Below are 22351 nucleotides of genomic sequence, written 5' to 3' on the forward strand. Positions count from 1 at the left end.
AATGTAGGCAGCTGGAGGAATGCTCAGCCTTCCTTTAAGGCAGAGGAAAGCCCCAAAGAACGTTTTTTACCTATCAAAAAAGCAACTTTAAAAATCTGCAGCATCAGTAAGAAAAAGGGAAGCACGGACAGTTCTAGAGGTGGTATGAATTGGGAGAACCCTCTTGGGAGGCATTTTAACAGTATGTCTCAAAGACACTCAAAGATGGTTTGGTTTTGTTTTTGTCCAGTAATTCTTTCGGGAATTTCTCCAAAGGAAATAATCAGTGATGAGGTTAAAAAAAAATTGTATATATGGATGCTCATTACATTGTTGGTGAAAATTTAGTCATGATGCAAATGCCCTGAAATGTTCAGTAAATTATGGTAGGTTATAGTGACTGAATAGAATATACTATCAGAAAATCACATTTTCAAATAATTTTTATTGTATGGAAAGATCTAAAATACTGTATATATAAAGATCTTCATTTTTTTAACAAATTAAGTATAAGTATTTAATATATGTGCATCGAAAAACACAGAGCATTTTCATGGATAGGATCTGTCCCCATCTCAGGGTTGGGACTTGGCTCCTGAGAGAAAGGTCAGACCCTAGACTGTTCAGCTGGGCTGCAGTGAGATTTGAGGGTGACGATCCTCTAGCTGAAATGGACTCTAATTCTCGTTGACTCCAAAACTGGAGTTCGGACCTTTTTCCGTCTACTGCTGTGTCTTGATCTGCCTCCTGGCCCTTTTTCCCTCAGGGCACTAGGGAGACAGGAGGGCCCAGGAAATGCCGAGTGCCCTGGCAGTTTCCTTCTCACCTTCTAGCCTCCAGTTCCCAAGCCTGGCATTTGCTTCTTTTGACCTTCAGTACTCAGTAGACTTACTGTATGGGAAGGAATGCTGTCCATTCGTCTTGAGTTGCACTTTCTCATCAGTACTTTTGTGGCTCTTCCCATATCCCAGCTTTGGACAGAATAGTCATTTGGCATTAAGATAATTTAATTCAGTTTAGTGAGGTATATATGTATATGTGTCTGTTATTCCTGTATAATTTTAACAGAACACAGTAGGAAATTTGCATATTTCACAGCCCACAGTTTGGAAATACATTTCCGAAAGAAGTTACCCTGAAAAACAATCAGCGGGCAAATAATTTGATGATCACTGTAACTTTTAAAGAAAATCTTATGCAATTTCAGTTACTGATGATCTTTTTCCAGGAACAAAAATATTCATATCATTTACAAATTAATCTATCAGAATGAGTGTTTACATTTGTCTACAATATTTAGTGTTGGATTACTCAAATCTTTTGGTTGAGTAATACTTGGTGCTGATGCCAAGGTTATACAAGGAGCACCAGGATTTCTCTCCTGAGACCTTTATGTCCTGAGCCCTTTGCTGTCTCCATCTACCCCCTTTAGGAGATTTCCAGTGCCCAAGATTTAAGGGCCATTTGTGTGCAGATGACAGCAGAATGCCTGTTGAGCCCAGACATGTCCCTGGGGCTCCACACTAGGGGACATAACTGCTCACATTCTCAATGTATAAGAGATGGATAATATATAACTGCTAACGTTTACTTAGGTGTCTCGTCTCTAAGTGCCTCCCACGAAATATGCCCAAACTGTGCCCTTGTGCCCTGCATCCCCAGAACTTTTCTTTGCCCTCCCAGTAAATGATCCCACCACACATCCAGTTCAACCAGACTCTTAGAATCTTCCAGTTGTTTCTTTCTCTTACCGCTGTCCTAGAGAGCAGTTACCATGTGTCTCGTATCCACCTGCATCTTTCTGTCCCCACTGGTGTCGCAGCCTTCAGGCCTGCATCATCTTTCATTCACCATCCGCAGCAGCTTCCTTACTGGCCTTCTTGGTGCCGCTCTTGCTCCTTTTCACGCAAATCTAAATTTTTTTTCCTGATTTCCAAGACTTTATATTCAACCCTTCTGTGAATCCGAGTCACCTAGGGAGCTTTTAGTTCATTAGTTAATGAAAGACAAGGTCTCTGCTGCCCAGGCTGCAGTGCAGTGGCACAGTCAAAGCTCCCTGGAACTTTGAACTCCTGAGCGATCCTCCCACCTCAGCCTCCCGGGTAGCTGGGACTACAGGCTCACACACCACACCCAACTAATTTTTAATTTTTTGTAGAGATGAGGTCTCGCCATGTTGTTCAGACTGGTCTCGAATTTGTGACCTCAAGTGGTCCTCCCACCTCACCCTCCGAAAGCACTAGGATTACAGGCATGAGCCACCATGCCCAGCCAGGAGCTTTTAAACTATGTTATCTGTGCCAGGACCATCACCCCCAAGATACAGATTAAGTTGGCATGAGGTGGGGCCAAGACATGGGTAGTTTAAAAAGCTCCCCAGGAGATGTAGATTGACAGTAAGGATGGAGAGTCACTGCTCTTTATCAGTGCTTCTTCAGACTGTATCAGTACATCATCATGACCTGAAAGGCTCATCTGACCACCCCTCTAAAACAGTCTCTGGCCACTCTCTCAATCTCTAGTAGATCATCTTAATTATTTATTTTATAGGAATTACCATAATCTGTAAATGTATTTTTAGTTATTAATTTACTCACCTGCCTCCCCCTGGCTAAGTTTCCTTCAGTACGTATCTGTTGGTTATATTTGGACCCTGCAAGGGTGGAAGGTGAGCTTTTGCCTCTCACACACACATATTTTTTTCGGCAAATCATTGTTAAGTATCTCGGGACCGGGCAAGGGATGCAAGGATGAGTGGAAACATGGTTCTTGTCATTGAAAGCCCCAGAGTCTAATGAAAGAGTGAGACAAGCAAACAAATAGCTGCTCTGTATACCATGGACGCTATACAGCTCAACTGAAAGAGGGATTAGATTGTCACCACCCTGGGAAGGGGCCAGTGAAGGGCCTGGAAAAGTTAGGGGTTAGTATGTTAATACAGCTCTCTCCATGACAAGAAGAAGAGAGGGAGAGGCTTCTAACCCATCCAGCCCTTTTGTGGTGGTGGTGGTGGTGGTTCACTGATGTGTTGGGCTTTAGCTTTGGCTCTTAGGGATGTAGGAGTGTGTCCTTCCTTTGGAGAGAAGCTCAGTTTGTCAGGATCGTCCTGCTCCCACCTTCATAAGGCTGCTTTGCCAACTACACTCCTTTTTTTTCCTCTTGGACCACTGGTGAGGAGTGGATATTTTACCCCCAGAAGACTCTTAAGTGGGTCAGAACAACACATGAATCTAATTAACTGCAAAATCACTTTGACCTCAAGGTGGAAAATTCATTCCATATTAAGATACTCCAATGAAAGGCCTACATTCATTGTAATAATAAAATGCCCATAAGAGACACTCCATATTTGAATATTAATTCTATCTCATTATCAGATTCCCAGAGAGATATTAAAATCCAAAGATTACATTGCATTTTAAATTAAAGTCCAAAGGCATTAAAGTCCAATTCTCTTGCCCATGTGTGTTCAAATAAATTGAAATTCAAAATATATTCTCCCTGATTTCTTATTCTGCACAATCCCAGTTAGAGGGGCTCTTAATGCCTGTGTAGGGTCAGGATTTTTTTTTAACAGCTGCAGCCTGGACTGTCTCTTGCTGGAATGTGTGTGGTTCTTTCAGGAACACCCAATACCAAGCCTCTGATATGCCTCACTTCTTAAAATTAAAAAAGTTAACAGGACACAAGATTATCAAAACATTGCTCCCCCCCCCGCCCCACACATACACCAGAGTTAGAAAAGAAGCCAATTCCTGGTCTTCTAATAGTTACCCCAAGCAAAACTATGTCCCCAGAAACCAATACTTCTTACCTGTTGCCAACTAACAGACCATAGCAGAAAGTCTGTGATATCTGAGGGAAAGATGGAGAAAGTTTTCATTTCTGCTTCACCAGATTTCAGTTAGTCTCTGACAGTTGGGGGGCTACACATTTGGGAGCAATCTCCTCAGTAATTTCTTGGATCTTGCTGTCAGTAATTCCAGTGAGTCAAGACCATGCCTTGCTTCTCTCATGGGTTTTGTAGGACCCAATCACAGTTTCTGTTCAAATAACCACTGAAACATCTACTCTTTTCTAAAATTCACTGTGTGTTAGAACACAGTGCATTTTCATTCCTCTTTATATCTTTTTATCCTGACCTTCTAGATCTTATTTCCCATTTCATTTATTTTTATTGTTTATTTTTCAAGACAGAGTCTCTCTCTCCCTCTCTCTGTTGCCCAATCTGCAGTGCAGTGGCACAGACATAGCTTACTGTACTCTCGAACTCCTGGGCTCAACCCATCTTCATGACTCAGCCTCCCCAGTAGCTGGGACTACAGTTACGCACTATCACACCCAGCTAATTTTTTAAAAAATTATTTGTTGAGATGGGGTCTCTCTATGTTGCCCAGGCTGGTCTCAAACTCCTGGCCTCAAGCCAGCCTCCCTCTTTGGCCTCTCAAACTGCTCTTACTCCAAAAAACATTACTGTTTTCCAGCTAAATCAGCCTTATTGCTTTAGTTTGTTTTTATTATTTCATTGTTTCTGTTCTGATAGTAAGACTGAAATACTTTTTACATCACTCTAGTTCCTCTTTGATTTTCTGAGCATCCTTGATTTCTAGAGACAGAACATTTTAAACAAAGACCTTTTAAAATTATAGTATTTTATTGAATTTATTTTTCTATATCAGTGCCAGGAGACAGTATCCTTGTGTTTTTTTTCTGGTCTTAGCATCTATGTAAACTTTCCTTTACCTATGACATTTACTGTGGGTTTCTGACACATAGCCTTTTTGAAGTTAAAAAAGTTCTCTAGTTTTCTGGTAATCAAAAAAATCATAAATAGGGGCTAAGCATGGTCGGGTACTTTTTCTGTGATGGTTGATATTATGAGGACATTAATGAGGTTCATTGTAGATTTTCTGATCCACTTGAATCTATTCTTGCATTTTTGAGAAAAGTCTGCCTGAACATGATGTATTATGTAGCATCTTTGATTTAGTTATGCTAGTATTATTTCTAGAATATTTTAGGGGAAGGGGATCTATTTTCTTAAGTTAAAAAGGCCTTTAATTTCTTTACAGTGGTCTATCTTTCCTGGTTTTGGAACAAAGTCATACTAGCCTTGTAAAATGAGTTGGAAATCTTTCCTTATTTTTCTGTTGTTTTGGAACAACTTATATACAAAATAGATGTTCTGTTTCTTGAAAATTGGGTGGAACTCGCTTGAGAGCTGTTTGCTTCTTTGTGTTAGTGAGTCTTGGTCATTTTAGTATCTTTAAAAATTTTTGTTCTTTTAATATTTTTTCTTATTTTCTTCTCAGGCACAGTTTATTTTGGAATTCAGATAAGATCTGACACTTATAAACATTCCAAATGTTAATAAACATTTTTTCTTCGAGGCAATTACCTTTTCTTAAAATCAATCTTAGCACTATCCTTTGCAAAAACAAAAATTTTTAAAAAGTCTACATAGATTAAAATAGGAGAAGTCAACTCTACCCTTCTCATAGAAATTATTCTGAAAGAATTAGAAGATTCAATGATATAAATTAGATTAAGAGGAGGTAGGCTTAAATTTAGTACCTAAAATATAATTATACTTCACTAAATAAGACCGTTATTCTTCTAAAGAGGTCCTCTAAGCTGGCTTTTATTCTGCTGTAGTTTTATCTCACTAAGAGGGAGGGCAATAAATAAACTGGTCTTACCAAAAAGTTTCCACTTTTTAGTAGTGAGCCCTCTAGCTTTAGGTAACTTAGAAGTTTATCTTTTTCCCCTTGGTAACCACTTTTTCTCCACTGTTCTTGTAGTTGTTGTAATAGAGCCCTGGTTTCTTTTCTCCCAAGAAATGTCCACTTTTCTGGTGTCGTGCCCACTGAACAGGAACTGGAGGAAGGGACCACAGCTGCCTTTCCTTTAGGGGATGTTGCTCTCCTTGGCTCTTCAGTAGTTCACGTATGCGAGAAGTCACGGCAAGTTCCCTAAAGTCCCTAAGAAAGTCTTGGTAGGGTTTCAGTGGCTCTGAACTATCTATTGCTTTAATTCAGTCTTTTTTATTTTTAACTATAAATAAGCCAAGGTTTTTCTCTTCTTTTGAAATCGTCAACCTCCAATCCGATTTTGTGACATCATTCTGTGCTTTGAATAATGAGGCCAAAAGAGTCATTGGCTTTGGTGAAAAACCTTCGACATTTTTACTGACTTTGTTAAATTCTTCTAAACTTGCGTTGGCAGTTACACCTGCATAAGGAGCCGCATGAAGATCATAGATGAGGTGAATCAAATGATTTACACGTTACTGGCAAGAGCTTTTTTAGTTCCACCCAAATGCTTTCTCCTCCTAAAGCCCAGCCAGGCCTTTTGCAGGCTCTGCAGTTGCTTCTCAGGACCGTGGTCACCAGGTTTGTCTGCAGTTCTCCCACAAAAGCTGACGTATCTTAAAATTCAAAAACAATTGTATTGTACTCTGTTGATGTCCAACAAACTTTTCTTATTTTAAAAAATCTCCATAACCATTAAATTAGATAAAGTACCATCAAAACCCAAAGACATAGAATTGTTTGCTAGAGAGCTTTGTGTTCAGCATCTCCTAGTCAGTTGTGAATTGTCCTCAGCATGTCTTCCATCAGTGACAACATCAATCCAGAGTGTAGTAATTTCAAAATTGTCTTCACGAAGCCTGGCAGTAATTGTTCTGTGCTTTTCTCCTGTCCATCATCCAAATACCAGCTGACGGAAACATCTACTGCATTTGAATAGGGGTAACAATGGTAGCAGAGTCCACATCTTGAGGTCTTATTCCATTTAATAAATCCCTCACTGCTCCTTCTGCTATTCTGAATTCACAATTCTCTTTAACAGATAATTCTGTCAGGCTCTTCAATCTTTCTGTGACAAATGACTAGAATTCTGGAGCCTGCACCTTCATTTTAGGCAGCTATTGCTTCAGAAGTCACAGTCTATTCCACCAGCCTTTGCCAAGGATGCAGGTGCCACAGCATCTCAAGAGAAGTCACCAATCACACAGCTCCATGCTGAGGCCCTCTTGCCTGCTACTGAGGAGCTCTTGCCACCCCCGACTCCTGCCTTTCCCCAGTGATGCAGGACCGGCAAGCCCCCAAATTGGGACTTAGCCTGCAAAGGTTCTTGGCTTTGCCCGGGAAATAATTCAGGGGTGAGCTGGTGGTGGGAAACAGCAACTTTGATTGAAGCAGCAGTGTATAGCAGCACAGAGGTGCTGCTCCTTGCACAGCAGGGCTGCCCTGTAGGCAGTGTGCCCAGAATAGCAGCTCAGAGGCAGGTCTGCACTCATATTTATACCCACTTTTAACTATATGCGAATTGGGGGCAGTTTATGCAGAAATTTCTAGGAAAAGGATGGCACTCTCAGGTCATCAGGTTGTTGCTATGGAAAGGGGCGGTAACTTCTGGGTGTTGCCATGGCAATGGTAAACTGACATGACATATTGGTGGGTATGTCTTATGGGAAATGGCTTCTGCCCCTCACCTACCTGTTTTAGGTAGTCCTCAGTTTGGTCAGGTGTCTGAGCCCTGCCTCCTACCTCTCCAGGACACGGGCAGTAGCCTGGCTGGGCACTTTAAAAAGAACAGTTGTATCCAAGCCTTTGATTTTTTCTGTGAATTTTAACATTTTCTGCTTTTCTCAGAATTATCTATTTCATCTAGATTTTCACATTTTTTTCATAAAATTGTACATATTTTAATATTTTATCTAGGTTGTCTAAAACCTGTTTCTCCATTTTAATTCTATTCTTTCTTAAAAAAAAAAAAAAGATGTCTCTTTTTTCCTTCCTCAGTCTTTCTGGAATTTTCCATTCTATTAATGTTTACAAATAACCAGCTTTTGGTTTTGGCTAATCTTCTCTGCAGTGTTGTTACTCTAATTCACTGACTTTCTTGCCTGTCACTTTATAAGAACAAAGGTAAAAATGATAACAGGCTTTCCTTCAGAAATGATGCAAGACAGGAATCAATGGAATGACATCTTTAAAATACTAAAGGAAAATGTTAATCTAGAATTATATATCCAGCCAAAATATCCTTGAAAAATGAAGGTCAAAAAAAAGAAGGCAAAATGTCTTGTAAGAAATGTTAAACGAAGTTCAACAAGGTGAAAGTAAATGATAGCACATGGAAACCTGACCTATACAAATATATACAAAGGATCAGAATCACTGGGAAAGTTAAATATATGGGTAAAAAGAAAATATTTCTACTCTCACTTTTAATTTTCTTTGAAATGTAATTGGCTCTTTAAAGTAATCATAATGGCAATATATTAGGGGATTTTTAATGTGTATATAGAAGAAAAATATATGAGAGTAATTGCTCAAAGATTAAATGGAGTATACAGTTACAACATTCTTACATTGTATGTGGGGTAGTATGGTTATTATTTGTAGATAGACTGCAACAAGGTAAAGATGTATACTCTAAACTCCAGTGCAACCACTTTTAGAAAAAGAGAGAGACAGTTAATAAGCCAGTATTGGAGAAATAAGTGGAATATTTAAAAATGCTCAGTCTCAAAATAGTCTGGAAAATAAGAACAAAGAATAGTCAAGACAAATAGAAAATAGATGGCAGAATGATAAACTCAATCGTGCTGATAAATATATTAAATGTAAATGGCTTAAATATCCAACTAAAAGACTATTAGAATGGATTCTATTCTATTGTATTCTATTCTATTGTATTCTATTCTATTCTATTCTATTCTATTCTATTCTATTCTATTCTATTCTATTCTATTCTATTCTATTCATTTTTGAGATGAAGTCTTTCTATGTTGTCCAGGCTGGAGTGCAGTGGTGCAATCTCAGCTCAGTGCAACCTCTGCCTACCAGGTTCAAGCGATTCTTCTGCCTCAGCCTCCCGAGTAGCTGAGATTATAGGTTCACCACCACACCCAGCTAATGTTTGTATTTTTAGTAGAGACAGTGTTGCGAGAAGTCAGGGACCCTGAACGGAGGGACTGGCTGAAGCCATGGCAGAAGAACATAAATTGTGAAGATTTCATGGACATTTATTAGTTCTCAAAATTAATACTTTTATAATTTCTTACGCCTGTCTTTACTGCAGTCTCTGAACATAAATTGTGAAGATTTCATGGACATTTATCACTTCCCCAATCAATACTCTTATAATTTCCTATGCCTGTCTTATCTTTAATCTCTTAATCCCATCATCTTCATAAGCTGAGGATGTATGACCTCAGGACCTTGTGATGATCACATTATCTACACAAATTGTTTGTAAAGCATGTGTGTTTGAACAATATGAAATCTGGGCATCTTGAAAAAGAACAGGGTAACAGCGATTTTCAAGGAACAAGGGAGGTAACCATAAGGCCTGACTGCCTGCAGGGCTGGCCAGAACAGAGTCATGTTTCTCTTCTTTCAGAAAGTGAATAGGAGAAATATCGCTGAATTCTTTTCTCAGCAAGGAATAACCCTGGGAAACAAATGCATTCCCAGGGGAGGTCTCTAAAATGGCCGCTCTGGGAGTGTCTGTTTTTATGCAGTTGTAGATAAGGGATGAAATACTCCCTGGTCTCCTGCAGCACCCTCAGGCTTGCTAGGATTAGGAAATTCCAGCCTGGCGAATTCTAGTCAGACCGGTTGTCTGCTCTCGAACCCTATTTCCTGTTAAGATGTTTATCAATGACAGTGTGTGCCCAGCAGGACATGGACCTTCATCAGTAATTCTAGTTTCACCCTGGCCTTGTGATCTCACTCTGCCTCTCTGCCCTTATGATATTTCATTGCCTTTGAAGCATGTGATCTCTGTGACCCACACCCTGTTTGTACACCCCTCCCCTTTTGAAACCCCTAATAAAAACTTACTGGTTTTGCGGCTCAAGAGGCATCACAGAACCTGCCAACATGTGATGTCACTCTCAGAGACCCAGCTGTAAAATTTCTCTCTTTTGTACTATTTCTCAGACTGGCTGACACTTAGGGAAAATAGAAAAGAACCTATGTTGAAATATTGGGGGCTGGTTCCCCCGATAGATGGGGTTTCACCATGTTGGTCAGACTGGTCTCGAACTCCTGACCTCAAATGATCCTCCCACAGCATTGGGATTATAGGTGTGAACCACCGTGCCTGGCCTATACTGGATTTTAAAAGGCAAGTATCAATTATATGCTATGATAAGAAATATACTTTGAATATAAAGATGAAGATATCTTAAGAGTGAAAGAATGATATACCATGTAAACACTTATAAGAAAGCTGGAGTGGCTATATTAATATTAGACAAAATAGACCTAAGGACAAAGAATTTCCCTAGATGTAAAAGAGTGATATTTCATAATGATTAAAGGGTCAGTTCATCAAGAAGACATAATAGCCTAAACATACATTGCTAATAGCAGAATTTCAAATAACTGAAACTAAAACTTTCACCTGAAAGAAAAAATCGATCTGCAGTCGTAATCGGAGATATCAGCGTTCTTATCTTTATAAATCACAGAACAAGCTGAAAGAAAAGCAGGAGGAATATGGAAAACTGGAATACCATCAGCCACCTTGATCAAGTGAAATTCAGTGAACACTGCACCAATAACAGCATGTACGTTCTTTCCAGTACACATAGAACATTCACCAAGGCAGACCATATGCTGGGGCCATAACAGAGCTCAATAAATGTAGAAGAACTGAAAACATAGACTGTATTCTGTCTCTACAGCAGAATTATAAATTAAAACTATAAAATATCTCTAAAATCCCAAGATATTTGAAAATTAAACAGTACACTTCTAAATAACCCACATGTCATAGACACAGTCATATCGAAATTAGAATATATTTTGAACTGAATAAAAATGAAAAATGGCATACCTAAATTGTGAGATGGGGATAAAGTAGTGTTTAGGAAATTTAAAATACATGAGAAAACAGGACAGATTTAAGATCAGTCATCTTAGTTTCCAACTTAAGAAGCTAATAAAACCAAGAGTAGATTAAACCAATGTGTGTAGAAGAAAAGAATTAACAAAGATAAGAATGGAAATCATTGAAGTAGAAAATATAATAGACATAGAGTGGAGAAAATCCATGTAATCAGAAGCTGGATGCATATTTAAAAAGACTGATCAGTCTTTCCAGATAAATCTGTCTACCTGTCAAGAAAATGAGACAAAATATAAATGACCTCTATCAGCAGTGAAAGAGGAGACATCATTATAGATATTACAGACATTAAAAAGATAATAAGGGAATAGCATAAACAACTTGATGCCAAAAATTTTTGACAGATGGTATGAACAGTTTTCTTGAAAGAAACAAAATAAAAACTGAATAAAGGATAAATATTTTTAAAAATTAAATGTGTAGTTAAAAATGTTTCTACAACAAAATCTCCAGGCACACATAGTTTCAGCAGTGAATTCTGTCAAGCATTTAAGAAGGAAAGCATATACCCAATCTTTCACTTTCAGAAAATAGAGGAGGGAACACTTCTCAACTTATTTTATGAAGCCACCATTATTCTGTTCCCAATCCGGACAAAAACTTTAAAAGGGAACAAAGTAACTACAGAGCAGTGTCTCATGATCAGAAACATACAAACACTTTTCAAAATATCAGCAAAGTGGATCTTGTAATACAGAAAGTGATAATGTATCATGAACTGTGATGGTTTGTTTATCTCAGCCGTGCACTGTTGGTTTAATGTTAGAAAAGCAGACACTTTAATTCTCCCATATTAACAGAATAAGAGAGAGGAAACAATATGATTATCTCAATAGAGGAAAAGCATTTGGAACAAAATTTACACTCATTCACATCAAAATTTGCCACAAACTAACAGTATAAAGGAACTTTCTCATCCTGAAAAAGGCATCTATGAAAAAAAAATTCAACAGCTAGTTTCATACTTGATGATGAAACACTGCTGTCTCTCTGACGTCAGGAACAAGGCAAGAATTTCTGCTCTCACCACTCCAGTAAAGAACATGCTGAAGGTCCAAAGCAACTCACTAAGCCAAGAAAAATCAGATGCATACAGATTGGAAAGAAGTAAAACTGGCTTTATTCATAAATGAGATGATCATATGTGTTAAGGAATTGATAAAGTTATGAGAAGTGAATTTTGAATGGTTACAAGATATGTAAATGAAAATTATATAAAACTAGCAAATAAGAAAAAATTTAAATGCCACGTACAATAGCATCATAAAACATGAAACATTTAGGAATAAACTTTAATGAAATATGTGCAAGACCTATACTCTGAAAACCATAAAACATTGCTGAGAGAAGTTAAAATTTAACAGACAGCTCAATATTGTTAAGTATAAGATCTCCCCAAGTTGACCTATAGAGTGAATGCTATACCAGTCAGAATGCCAGGAGACATTTGTGTTTTGCTTTCGTTTTTTTTTTTTGAGACGGAGTTTCGCTCTTGTTACTCTGGCTGGTGTGATCTCAGCTCACTGCAACCTCTGCCTCCCGGGTTCGAGAGATTCTCCTGCCTCAGCCTCCCGAGTAGCTGGGATTACAGGCGCCTGCCACCACGCCCGTCCCAGGAAACATTTTTTATAAAAATTGATGAGCTGGTTTTAAAATTTGGAAATGGCAAAAGACCTAGAATAGCTGTTACGGATTGAATTGTACCCCCCAAAATTCATACGTTGAATTGCTAAACCCCAATACCTTACAACGTGACCTTATTTGGAAACAGTGTCATTGCCAATGTAATTACTTAAGATGAGATCATACTGGAGGAGGATGGGCCCCTAATCCAGTATGAGTGGTGTCCTTATAAAAAGGGGAAATTTGGGCACAGATTACACACAGAATGAGAATGTCATGTGAAAATACAGACAGAGATCTAAAAACCAAGGACACCAAAGATTGCCCGCAAACTATCAGTAGCTAAAGAGAGGCCTAGAACAAATTCTCCTTCATAGTCCTCAGAAAGAACCAACCTTGCCAACATCTTGATCTTCGACTTCTACCATCCAGAACTGTGAAACAATAAATTCCTGTTTTTTATACCATTTGGTTTGTGATACTTTGTTAAGGCAGCCCTACTAAACTAATACAATTGCCAAAACAATTTTGAAAACAAAACAGAGAGGATTATATTACTTCTTTCATGACTTCCTATAAAGTTAATTAAGATAGTATGGTATTTATGTAAATGTATATACCAGTGGAATAGAATAGAGTGCAGACTCAGTGGAGAAAGGACATTTTTTTCAACAATGGCACTGGAACGATCTTACATACTTAGGGAGTAAAAAAGAACCTAGACTCTTAATGTATACCAAACAAAAATTGATTTAAAATAGCAACATAAAAGCTGGAAATACAAAACTTGTAGAAGAAAACATTATGGATATGTTGAAGTAGGCCAGGACTTTTTAGGATATAAAAAATACCATGAAAAAATGTTTTGGTAAATTGTATCTCATCTATATTAAAAAAGTCAATGCTCTTTGAAACGTATTATTTAAAAATTGAAAAAACAAGCCATCGTATAGGAGAAAATATTTGCAATACATATATCTGGCACAGGACTTAACTCATATGCAGAATATGTAAAGAACCTCTTACAACTCAATGAGAAGAAAACAACCCAGTTAATAAAATGAGCAAAATATTTGAATAACATTTCTCTAAAGAAACAGAAATGTCCCATAAACACCTGAAGATACTTTACATTATTAGCCATCAGGGAAATGTAAATTAAGACCACAGTGTGATGCTGCCTAAAACGTCTGACAATATATCAAGTGTTGGTAAAGATCTAGAGTAACTCCAATACATTGTAGGAGAGAATGTAAAATGGTACAACTACTTTGGAAAATACTGTGGCAGTTCTTAATAAAGTTGAACATATAGTTCATATGACCCAGCAATTTCATTCATAGGTATCCACCCAAAAAATGAAAACAAGCACCCATGAAAAGATACAGATGCATGTGTTCATAGCACCTCCATTCATTGCAGATAAAACTGGTATCAACCCAGTGGCCATCAACACGAGTGGATAAATAAATGGTAGTATATTCATAATCAGAAATAAACAAAAATTACTGATACACATAACAATGTGGATGAATCTCGAAAACATTGGAAAACGCTTTTTATTAAACCCATTTGTGTTATAGAACGGACAAAATTTACCTGTAATGACGGAAACAGGTGCCTAAGAGGAGATGGGGCAGGAGCGAGGTGAGCTGCAGTGAATGCAGAGCTGCGCAAGGAGCTTTTGGGGGTGATGGAAACATTCTGTGTCTTGATTTGTCTGTGGCTGTGCAGATGCACTTGCAGTTTATGTAAATTATACCTCAATAAAGTGCCTTTTAGAAGTAAAGAAAACGAAGCACCAAAGGGGATAGTGTGTGGAGGGCAGTGCGTTAGGTTTCAGGCGTTTCTTCTGAGCAGGTCTCACAGGTTGGCTTGATGGGTGCTGTTTGGCTTTGGGGAGATCAGGCGTTTTCACCTTGGCTGCATATTAGAGTCACCTGGAGAGTTTGTCTAAAACACTGATGCACAGAGATTCAGATTCATTTGTTCTGGGGTTGGGACCACAGCACTGGCACTTTTTAAAACCTCCCCCAAGTGATGCTAAGTTGTAGCCAAGGCTGAGGAGCACTGGCCAGACTTTGGCTCTGAGTTTTCTCTCTAGAGAGTGTCTGCAATGCCCAGGCCACTTGCTTTTTTACTTCTGCTCGAGTCACACCATTTGTTGCTGCTCAGGCATTGTGGACAAAAGCAGCACCTCAGGCCTGAAATGCCCACTGCTAAGTGGCACAAAACACCATGGAAACAAATGCAACACAAAGATCGATGGTACTATATTTTTGTGAGACTTAGAATTGCTGTGTAAGGCTAAAGCCAGCAGAAGAGTATGGATGGAAATTACAAATCCAGACATATGCCCAGTTCAAGAGACAGTCAAGAACAACATTACACTAACTTAGAGTAACCCCATATCTACCAAATTTCTTATGATTGTAGAAGTATATCTTTCCATATTCAAACTTTGCTGAAGGACAACTAGTGGTTGGTGAAGGATTACCATATCCAGCTCTTTTCAAATGTGGATGGTAAAGGAAACCTTTAGAATCTCAGAGCCAAATGAAAATAATATTACAAATCATTGCCATTTCCTGTGGTCTCATGATGTGCTGGGCACCATGCTGGATGCTTTCCCATACAGTCCTCACTGTACACCTAGGAGGTGGGTATGGCCCTCTTGTTTCATGTAAGAAAATTTAGACTTAATGAAGTTCAGAAACCTCCCCAAGGTCACACAACTAACAGGCTCTGTTTTCTATCAACCTAATATGTTTTCCCAAAGGAGCTTGGTTATTAGAGTTGGGCCTGTACCCTTTGCAGAGTGCCTACTCTGGCATTATTGGCTAATGTGGGAAAGAACAGTTAGCAAATCTATTTGTTGTCCTCTGTTTACACTTCATTTCCAGAGGCTAAATGTTAATTTGTTTAAGCCAGGCTTATTGTCTCCTGGAGATGCACTACTACGGGAAAGTGTTGACTGAGCTTGGCTCCTCAGTGTGAACTGTAACTTGTGACTCATTAATTAGGGGCCTACAATCAACTCCCAACATGTTAGTAAAGAAACAAACAACTTTCTTGTTTAATGAAGTGCTGACAGAAGAAAACTTAATTGTTTCTCTCCTGCCCCCAACATTAGCTTGACACTTGTAGTTACAGCAGTAAACTTGGACTTTGTAATAACAAAATTGTATTGTCAGTCACCCTTCCTGAAGGTGCTGTATTGGTGTCTACTTTTCCCAGTGACCTTAACCTGTGTTCATTCTTAAGTATATAATTGTGTATTTGTCATAATGCCGCTGTCATCCTTGTCCAGAATAGGTCATTTATGTTGTAAACATTTAATGAACTTCTATAAGTGGTTCCGTTGTATCCTTTCCTAAAGCAGCTGTATGAATAAGAAATATTTATCCAGGAACGCATACCCTCAGTTGACCCACAACTCCAGTGGAACCGTGATTTTTAAGAACTCTTTATTTCACCTTTATTGCCTGTTTAATTTCAGTTTTTAGTGTGTGATTTCATTTCCTTCAAAGAACATCTTACCCATTTAGCATATCCCAAGAGTTCTACTTTTTTTTTGTAGAAAGTGAGGTGTTTTCCATGCATTGAATAATAAATCCTGAATACTTTTATTTCTCACTTATCAAAAAAAACTTGGTTTTTGAAAATAAATTTGAAATTTTGCCTAATGCAGAGAGGAAGTGTAAATTCAGCCCTGTTGAGGTAATTATTCAGTTTTGTCATGCATTTAGGAGCTACTGCTCAACCCCTTGTTCCTAAATGAACTAATTGCATTTAACAGTGTGAATGTCACCAACTACTGCTATCACTCCCAGTGCTCTTTATTGAGCATTTACTATGTGCTAAACACACTCACAGTTACTCTTTGAAGAAGGCACTATCATCCCTATTTTACAGAGGAGGAAACCAAGTCTTAGGGGTTTCTTGACTTGCCCAAGGCCAACAGATCTCATAGCCAGGCTTTGACCCCAGCAGCCTGGCTCCACAGTGGCCACTCTTAATCCCTATGCCGCACTGCCTCCCAGTTCCATGAGCTTCATGTTTCATCTTATCTTCCAGCTTTTGCACATACTCTTCCGCCTGCCCAAAACACTCCCACAGTCCCCTTTGCCTTATTTAATTCCTGTTCATTCTTCTCATCTTAAGCTAAATGCCACTTCTTTAGGGAGGCCTTCTCTGTGAGCCCCATGCTGTATGTTCTTCTAGCTAAACAAACTATGAGCATGAAAACCAACCTCAATCTGGTGTGGAGATGCACCTGTGTTCCATAAGGGTTTGGATCACACATTTGTGGAGAGCTGGTGAGTATGAGCTGGATTCTTTCCTCTCAGTGACACTTACAGGGCCCTTGCTTCTTTTCTGGATTTCTCCTTATCTTCATCCCAGTATCGGTCAGCACAAAGCAAAGGCATTTGGCATCTCTTCTTTCCCATTTGCAGACTTTACTGTGCGTACGTACCCCATCCTGCTGGTAGATGTGGGGTAGGTTATCCAAGGAGAAGTAGGGGTGTGAGGGCATCCTTGGGAAGCTTTGGATACAGTCTTAGGTGGGGTCATTACCAACTTGGCCATAAAACTCTCTCTGTGCTTCTCAAACACATGATCCCCCCTCCAAGACCCACTCTCTACAGTGGTCGAACCCTCCATGCCAGTGCTTCCTAAACTAGCTGTGGTGAAGAGCCACTTATCTTTCCCTCAAACCATCCTGGACCTACATTTGGATAGAATATAGTATAAAATGAATGACTAGAAAAATAAATCTAAAAAAAGACATAAGAATTGAAGCCCAAATTTCATTGTAAGATTCAGCAGACACCGCATGGCTGTCATATTGTCAGCAGTTTCTCAGCTCCTCCCTTCAGTGTCTGTTCCTACAAACTGACAGTGGTCTCCAGACCTCACCTTGAATAGCACTTATTAGGTCAGTGACCACAGGGAGGGGACTTCTGAGCCTCACTTTTTTATCTGTAAAAGGGAACCAATAATACTTACTGTAGCATTTCAGAATTAAACAAAATCATTAAAGCATCTGATTGCCTAGTATATGCCAGGTGTCTACTAAATAGTAGTTCATTTCCCATCACGCCTTCAGTGCCTGGAAAAAAATTACAGAAATTAGATGGTTACCGACTAATTTATTCTCTTCTTCCTGGCTTTTGTAAAATAAGGATCGTTAATAGATTACTAGCAAGCCTGTGCATTAGAATCAGCTGGAGATCTGGTTTCTTTCAGTGGGACATGGCGTTTGGAGTAGTTAATGTTCAGATGACTGAATGCAGTTTAAACACTTCTATGCAGTTCTGTATCATCTTAGGTTATGTATATCTCACTAGGGATGTAAAGTCAAAATACTGTTTATTTCTGAAAAAGAACTTTATTTTATATTTCATTAGATTAATTTGTATGTTTTCAATTTTTATAACTTTAAATTTAATTTTTTAAAATTAGATAAAACACAGAGGATTCCAAAGTCACAATTATACAAGGCACATTCACAGAGTCTCCATTCCTGTTTCCTCAACCTCATTCTCCTCTTTACCCTGTGGATAACCATGATTTGTTTTTGGTTTAACCTTCCATTGTTTCTTGTTCAGAGTATTTAAAAATACTCCTTTATCACACACAAGATTCTCATATAGGGCTATTAACATGTTGTAATCTGGCTACATCTCCTGGCAGTCCTCCCGCAGCAGTCCATCAGCAGTCTTCTCCACTCACATTCACAGCCATATAGCAGTCTACTGTGTTTGTACCATAGTTTATGTAAGCAGCCCCCATTCGTGGAGACTTGAGTTGTTTCATAATAAGTTGTGCTGCACCCAGTATTATTAGTCATCAGAAATGCGCATCAAAACCACAGTGACATACCACTTCACTTACACTAGAATGCCTGATACAAAAGGCAGACAATAGCAAGTGTTTATGAGATTGTGGAGATGCCGGAACCCTCATACATTGCTGGGTGAAAATGCAAAATACTGTAAACACTGTGAAAACAGTCTGGCTGTTCCTCAAATGTTTATAACTCATATGATCTAGCAGTTTGACTCCTAGGTATATACCCAAGAACAATGAATACTTATATCCACTCAAAAACATGTACGTGCACATTCAGAGCAGCATTATCATGATAACCTAGGGGTGGAAATAACACAAATGTCCATTAGTGGGTGAATGGAAAAATGCAATGTGGCATATCCATACAATGCACTATTCACGTTACTCAGCCATGAAAAGAAATGAAGCGCTGACATGCCACAACGTGGGTGAACCTTGAGTGAAAGAAGCCAGGTTCAAAAGGCTACGTGTCGTTCAGATTATCTGACTCCGTTATAGGAAATGTCCAGAATAGGCAAATCCAGAAAGACAGGAAGTAGAAGGATAGTTGCCAAGGACTGGGGGGAGGGAAGAATAAGGAGTGACTGCCAGTGGGTGTGGAGTTTCTTTTAGGGGTGAGGAAAATGTTGGAAAATTGGATCATGCTAATGGTTACATAACTCTGAATATACTGAAAACCACCGAATTGCACACTTTAAAAGTGTGAATTTTATAGTTTGTGATGATGTCTCAGCAAAAAATGGACTGGGCCAGGCACAGTGACTCATGCCTGTAATCCCAGTGCTTTGGGAGACCAAGGCAGGAGGATCACTTGAGGCTGGGAGTTTGAGACCAGCCTGGGCAACATAGTGAGACCTCATCTTTACAAAAAAATAAAATAACAAAATAAACTGTGCTGTAGTGAATAACCTTGTGTCACACATTATTTCTTGGGGTAGTGTGCTTTTGATCTGTAATTTTAGAAATGGGGTTACTGGGTCATGTGTCATTTTGCTGCCTACACCCAGTTCCCTTTCATGGGAGTTGTACCATTTTTCTCCAGCAGTGTATGAGAGTTCCTGTTTCCCTGTGGCCTCACCGATAGCATTTGTTGTCAGACTTGGTTATTTGTTAGTCTGGCCATTAAGAAATGTGTGTAATTATAATTTGCTTCCCTCTTATGAGCACGTTTGAACATATTCTGATGTCTTTTTAGTTTATTCGTATTTTCGATGCCATGTATGTTTCATGTATCTCACCTGTTTTTCTGTTGTATTGTTGGTGGTGTTTAAATTTTTACAAGTTTTTTATATATTAAAATATTAATCCTTTGCAAATATCTTCCAAATCTGTGATACCTTACAAATAATTTTTCCAGTTCTCATTTGCCTTAAAAAACAAATAGTCAAATTTTAAAACCTTTCCCCTGTTGCTTCCGGATTGAATCATAGTTAGGAAAGCTTTTCCTGTTCCCAGCTTAGAAGAGGAATTCACCCATGTTTTTTTCTAGTACTGATTTTTTTTATTATTTAAATTTAGATCTCATATCTATCTGGAGTTTATCTTGGTGAACAATGTTAGGAAGTGATCTACTTAGATTCTTTTTTATATGGCTACCTAATTGCCCGAATATTTTTTTTTGAAGTCCAGTGAAAATAAAATAAAATATCACTTTTTGTTTACGTGCCTGTTTTATATAGTTCTGGGATGATATAGGTATTTCAGATAATAGTGCAAACAGTATTATAACATTGAGTAAGAAAACACAAAAGGAACAAGTCATCTGTAATCTCTGACTATAGCCAGGCTGTTTTCAGTGTATAAACTTATCTTCTTTCTCTCTAGGTAAATGAGCTGGATGGTATCCCGTTGATCCTGGACAACTGCAACGTCAGTGACGGTAACCCCTGTATCCTTGCATGTGAATTACCATGCACAAGTTTACAGCCGGGGCCCCTAGCAAAACAAGTCCCTTTCCTCATGTTCATTGAGTGTGTAGCTGGCTGCCTTGCTTGCTTGTTTACTTGTTCCTGAGAACCAAATCATTTTCTCAGAGTTATGGTGCTAGAATATCATTTCTGTAACCTTTGTAATATGGTAAGCTAATTTTTTCAAGGTGAATAAGACATTACAAATGAGCATGTGGCCAAAAAGCACTTTAAAACCTGGGGCAGTGGCAGCCCATGCAAGGCACTGTGCTGCACATCACCAGTGTCACCTTTCCAGTGTGTGTGTGGTCTTTAGAGTAAACATGAACTATTGTACATTGTTTTGTTATAGAGATTCTGAGTATCCAGTCTTTTGGAAGTACTATTTTAACAAGGGTTTGGCATCATAGAAACATGAGGTGCACTCTGGCTCCCTAGTAAGAGGAAGGAGCATTTCAGTGGTGCTGAATTCTCATCTTCGGAGGGTTTGTCCTGCAGCCCTCTGCTGCAGAAGCTGAGAGCGCTGGCTCTTGCCCTGGCTTGGGTTGGCCACCCTTGCTGGAGGGTGTTCTGCAGGGACCCTGCTTTTTTCCTACCAGTTCAAGTAATTGTACTATACAAAACTGTACAGTGGTGAGTAACCAGGGACCAGATACAGCTTGTTTAGATTTGAGATAAAACCTACTGTTTAATTTCACGAACTTCCCTGGTGAAAGCCAAACTTAGCTGTGTTCCTTGTCCTGGTCACTGCTTGGCTGGTGGTGGGGCAGGGGTGAGTAAGGCTACTGCAAGGACTGGGAGTGTAGCCTGCGGGAGGCAGTGAGGAGCCCAGCCTAGCATTGAGGAGACTGAGGAGGGGGGGCATTTTAAAAATAAAACTATGGCTTCTGCCAAGAAGAGAAAAGCAGCTGGTGAAAATCATGTGTTTCAAAGTTAAGTAGACTGAGAGCAATGCTTATTATTTGTGCTGAAGATACTGTCATTTGTCTGATTAGCAATAGAAAACAATCTTATTTTAAAGAGCACAGTAGCTTGTAAGTTCAGTCAGGAAAAGACAAATACACAGCCTCAGAAGACTCCTCTGCAGGGTAAAGCAAATTTGCTTTAGTGCATGGCATTATCATGAGTCCCTGCAGGCTGTGCTCATTAAAGAGTGTTGACGTTTTTTTAGCCCCCCAAAAAGGAAAGAAAAAAGAAGAAAGCTTCTAGTCGTGGGAAAGCAGTGCAAGAATGTTCAGGTACAATTGCAGATGTTGCATTTCCCAATGAAAATGATGATTTATTATGAAAAAAGAAATTCACAGTTTACTTTTACATTCCCTGAATTGACCTTCCAGTGAAGAGGATTTTCATTGCTAGTCTTTGGCTTTTAGCAAAGACCAAAAAATAAAAAGACTGTTGTATATGAGCACATCATAGGCCTACAGATGCTTGCAGCACCTTCCACCTTGGTGTCCTCCTTGCCAGATGGCCATTCATTCATTCACTTCTTCCTTCAGGAAACATTCATTCAGTCCCTCTTGTGTGTTTACACCCATTGCCTTATTGAACTCTGACAACACCATGAAGCAGATACTATTATTATCATCTGTATGTTGTAGATGATGAAATAAAACTGAGTCTCTAGCTTGCCCAGAGGTCAGAACCAGATTTTATACATGTGAGTGCCTGACCTTAGCCACTTCCCCACACTGCCTTCTCAAAAGTCACCCGGGGGAGACAGAGCACATGCAGAGAACCACATAAACATATTCATGTAGTGGAGAAATGGTTCAGAGTTACACATGTAAAAATTTATATGGATAGCTATATCTTTAGCTGGATAACTGGCTTTTAGAATGGTAATCAGTGAAACATTGCAAGATCACGGAATCTCCTGAATCATTAAGAAAAGATAAAATATCACAAGCATCTTTAGTGTTATGTGTATTCAGTAATTCTTTGGAGTTGTATTTATTAAGCCTACCAGATTTTAAAGGCATATAAAATGTAGTAAGATATGAGACACATACTGAAATATCAGTGCAAAGGGAGAGTGGTAGTTGAATGGTCAGAAA

At 38.9% G+C, this 22351-nt stretch overlaps 1 protein-coding gene across 2 annotated transcripts in view; it reads left to right on the plus strand.

Moving 5' to 3' along the window:
* Positions 1 to 22351, plus strand: part of ATXN10 (ataxin 10) — a 174671-nt gene that overhangs the window by 116996 nt on the left and 35324 nt on the right. For both annotated transcript variants that reach the window (XM_058431991.1, XM_032139168.2), the window contains one exon: positions 20212 to 20275. In XM_058431991.1, the coding sequence (XP_058287974.1) occupies positions 20212 to 20275 (64 nt within the window). The remainder of the gene's footprint in view (positions 1 to 20211; positions 20276 to 22351) is intronic.

The sequence above is a fragment of the Hylobates moloch genome, unplaced genomic scaffold, assembly GCF_009828535.3.
Source record: "Hylobates moloch isolate HMO894 unplaced genomic scaffold, HMol_V3 SCAFFOLD_19, whole genome shotgun sequence".
Classification (NCBI taxonomy): Eukaryota; Metazoa; Chordata; class Mammalia; order Primates; family Hylobatidae; genus Hylobates; species Hylobates moloch.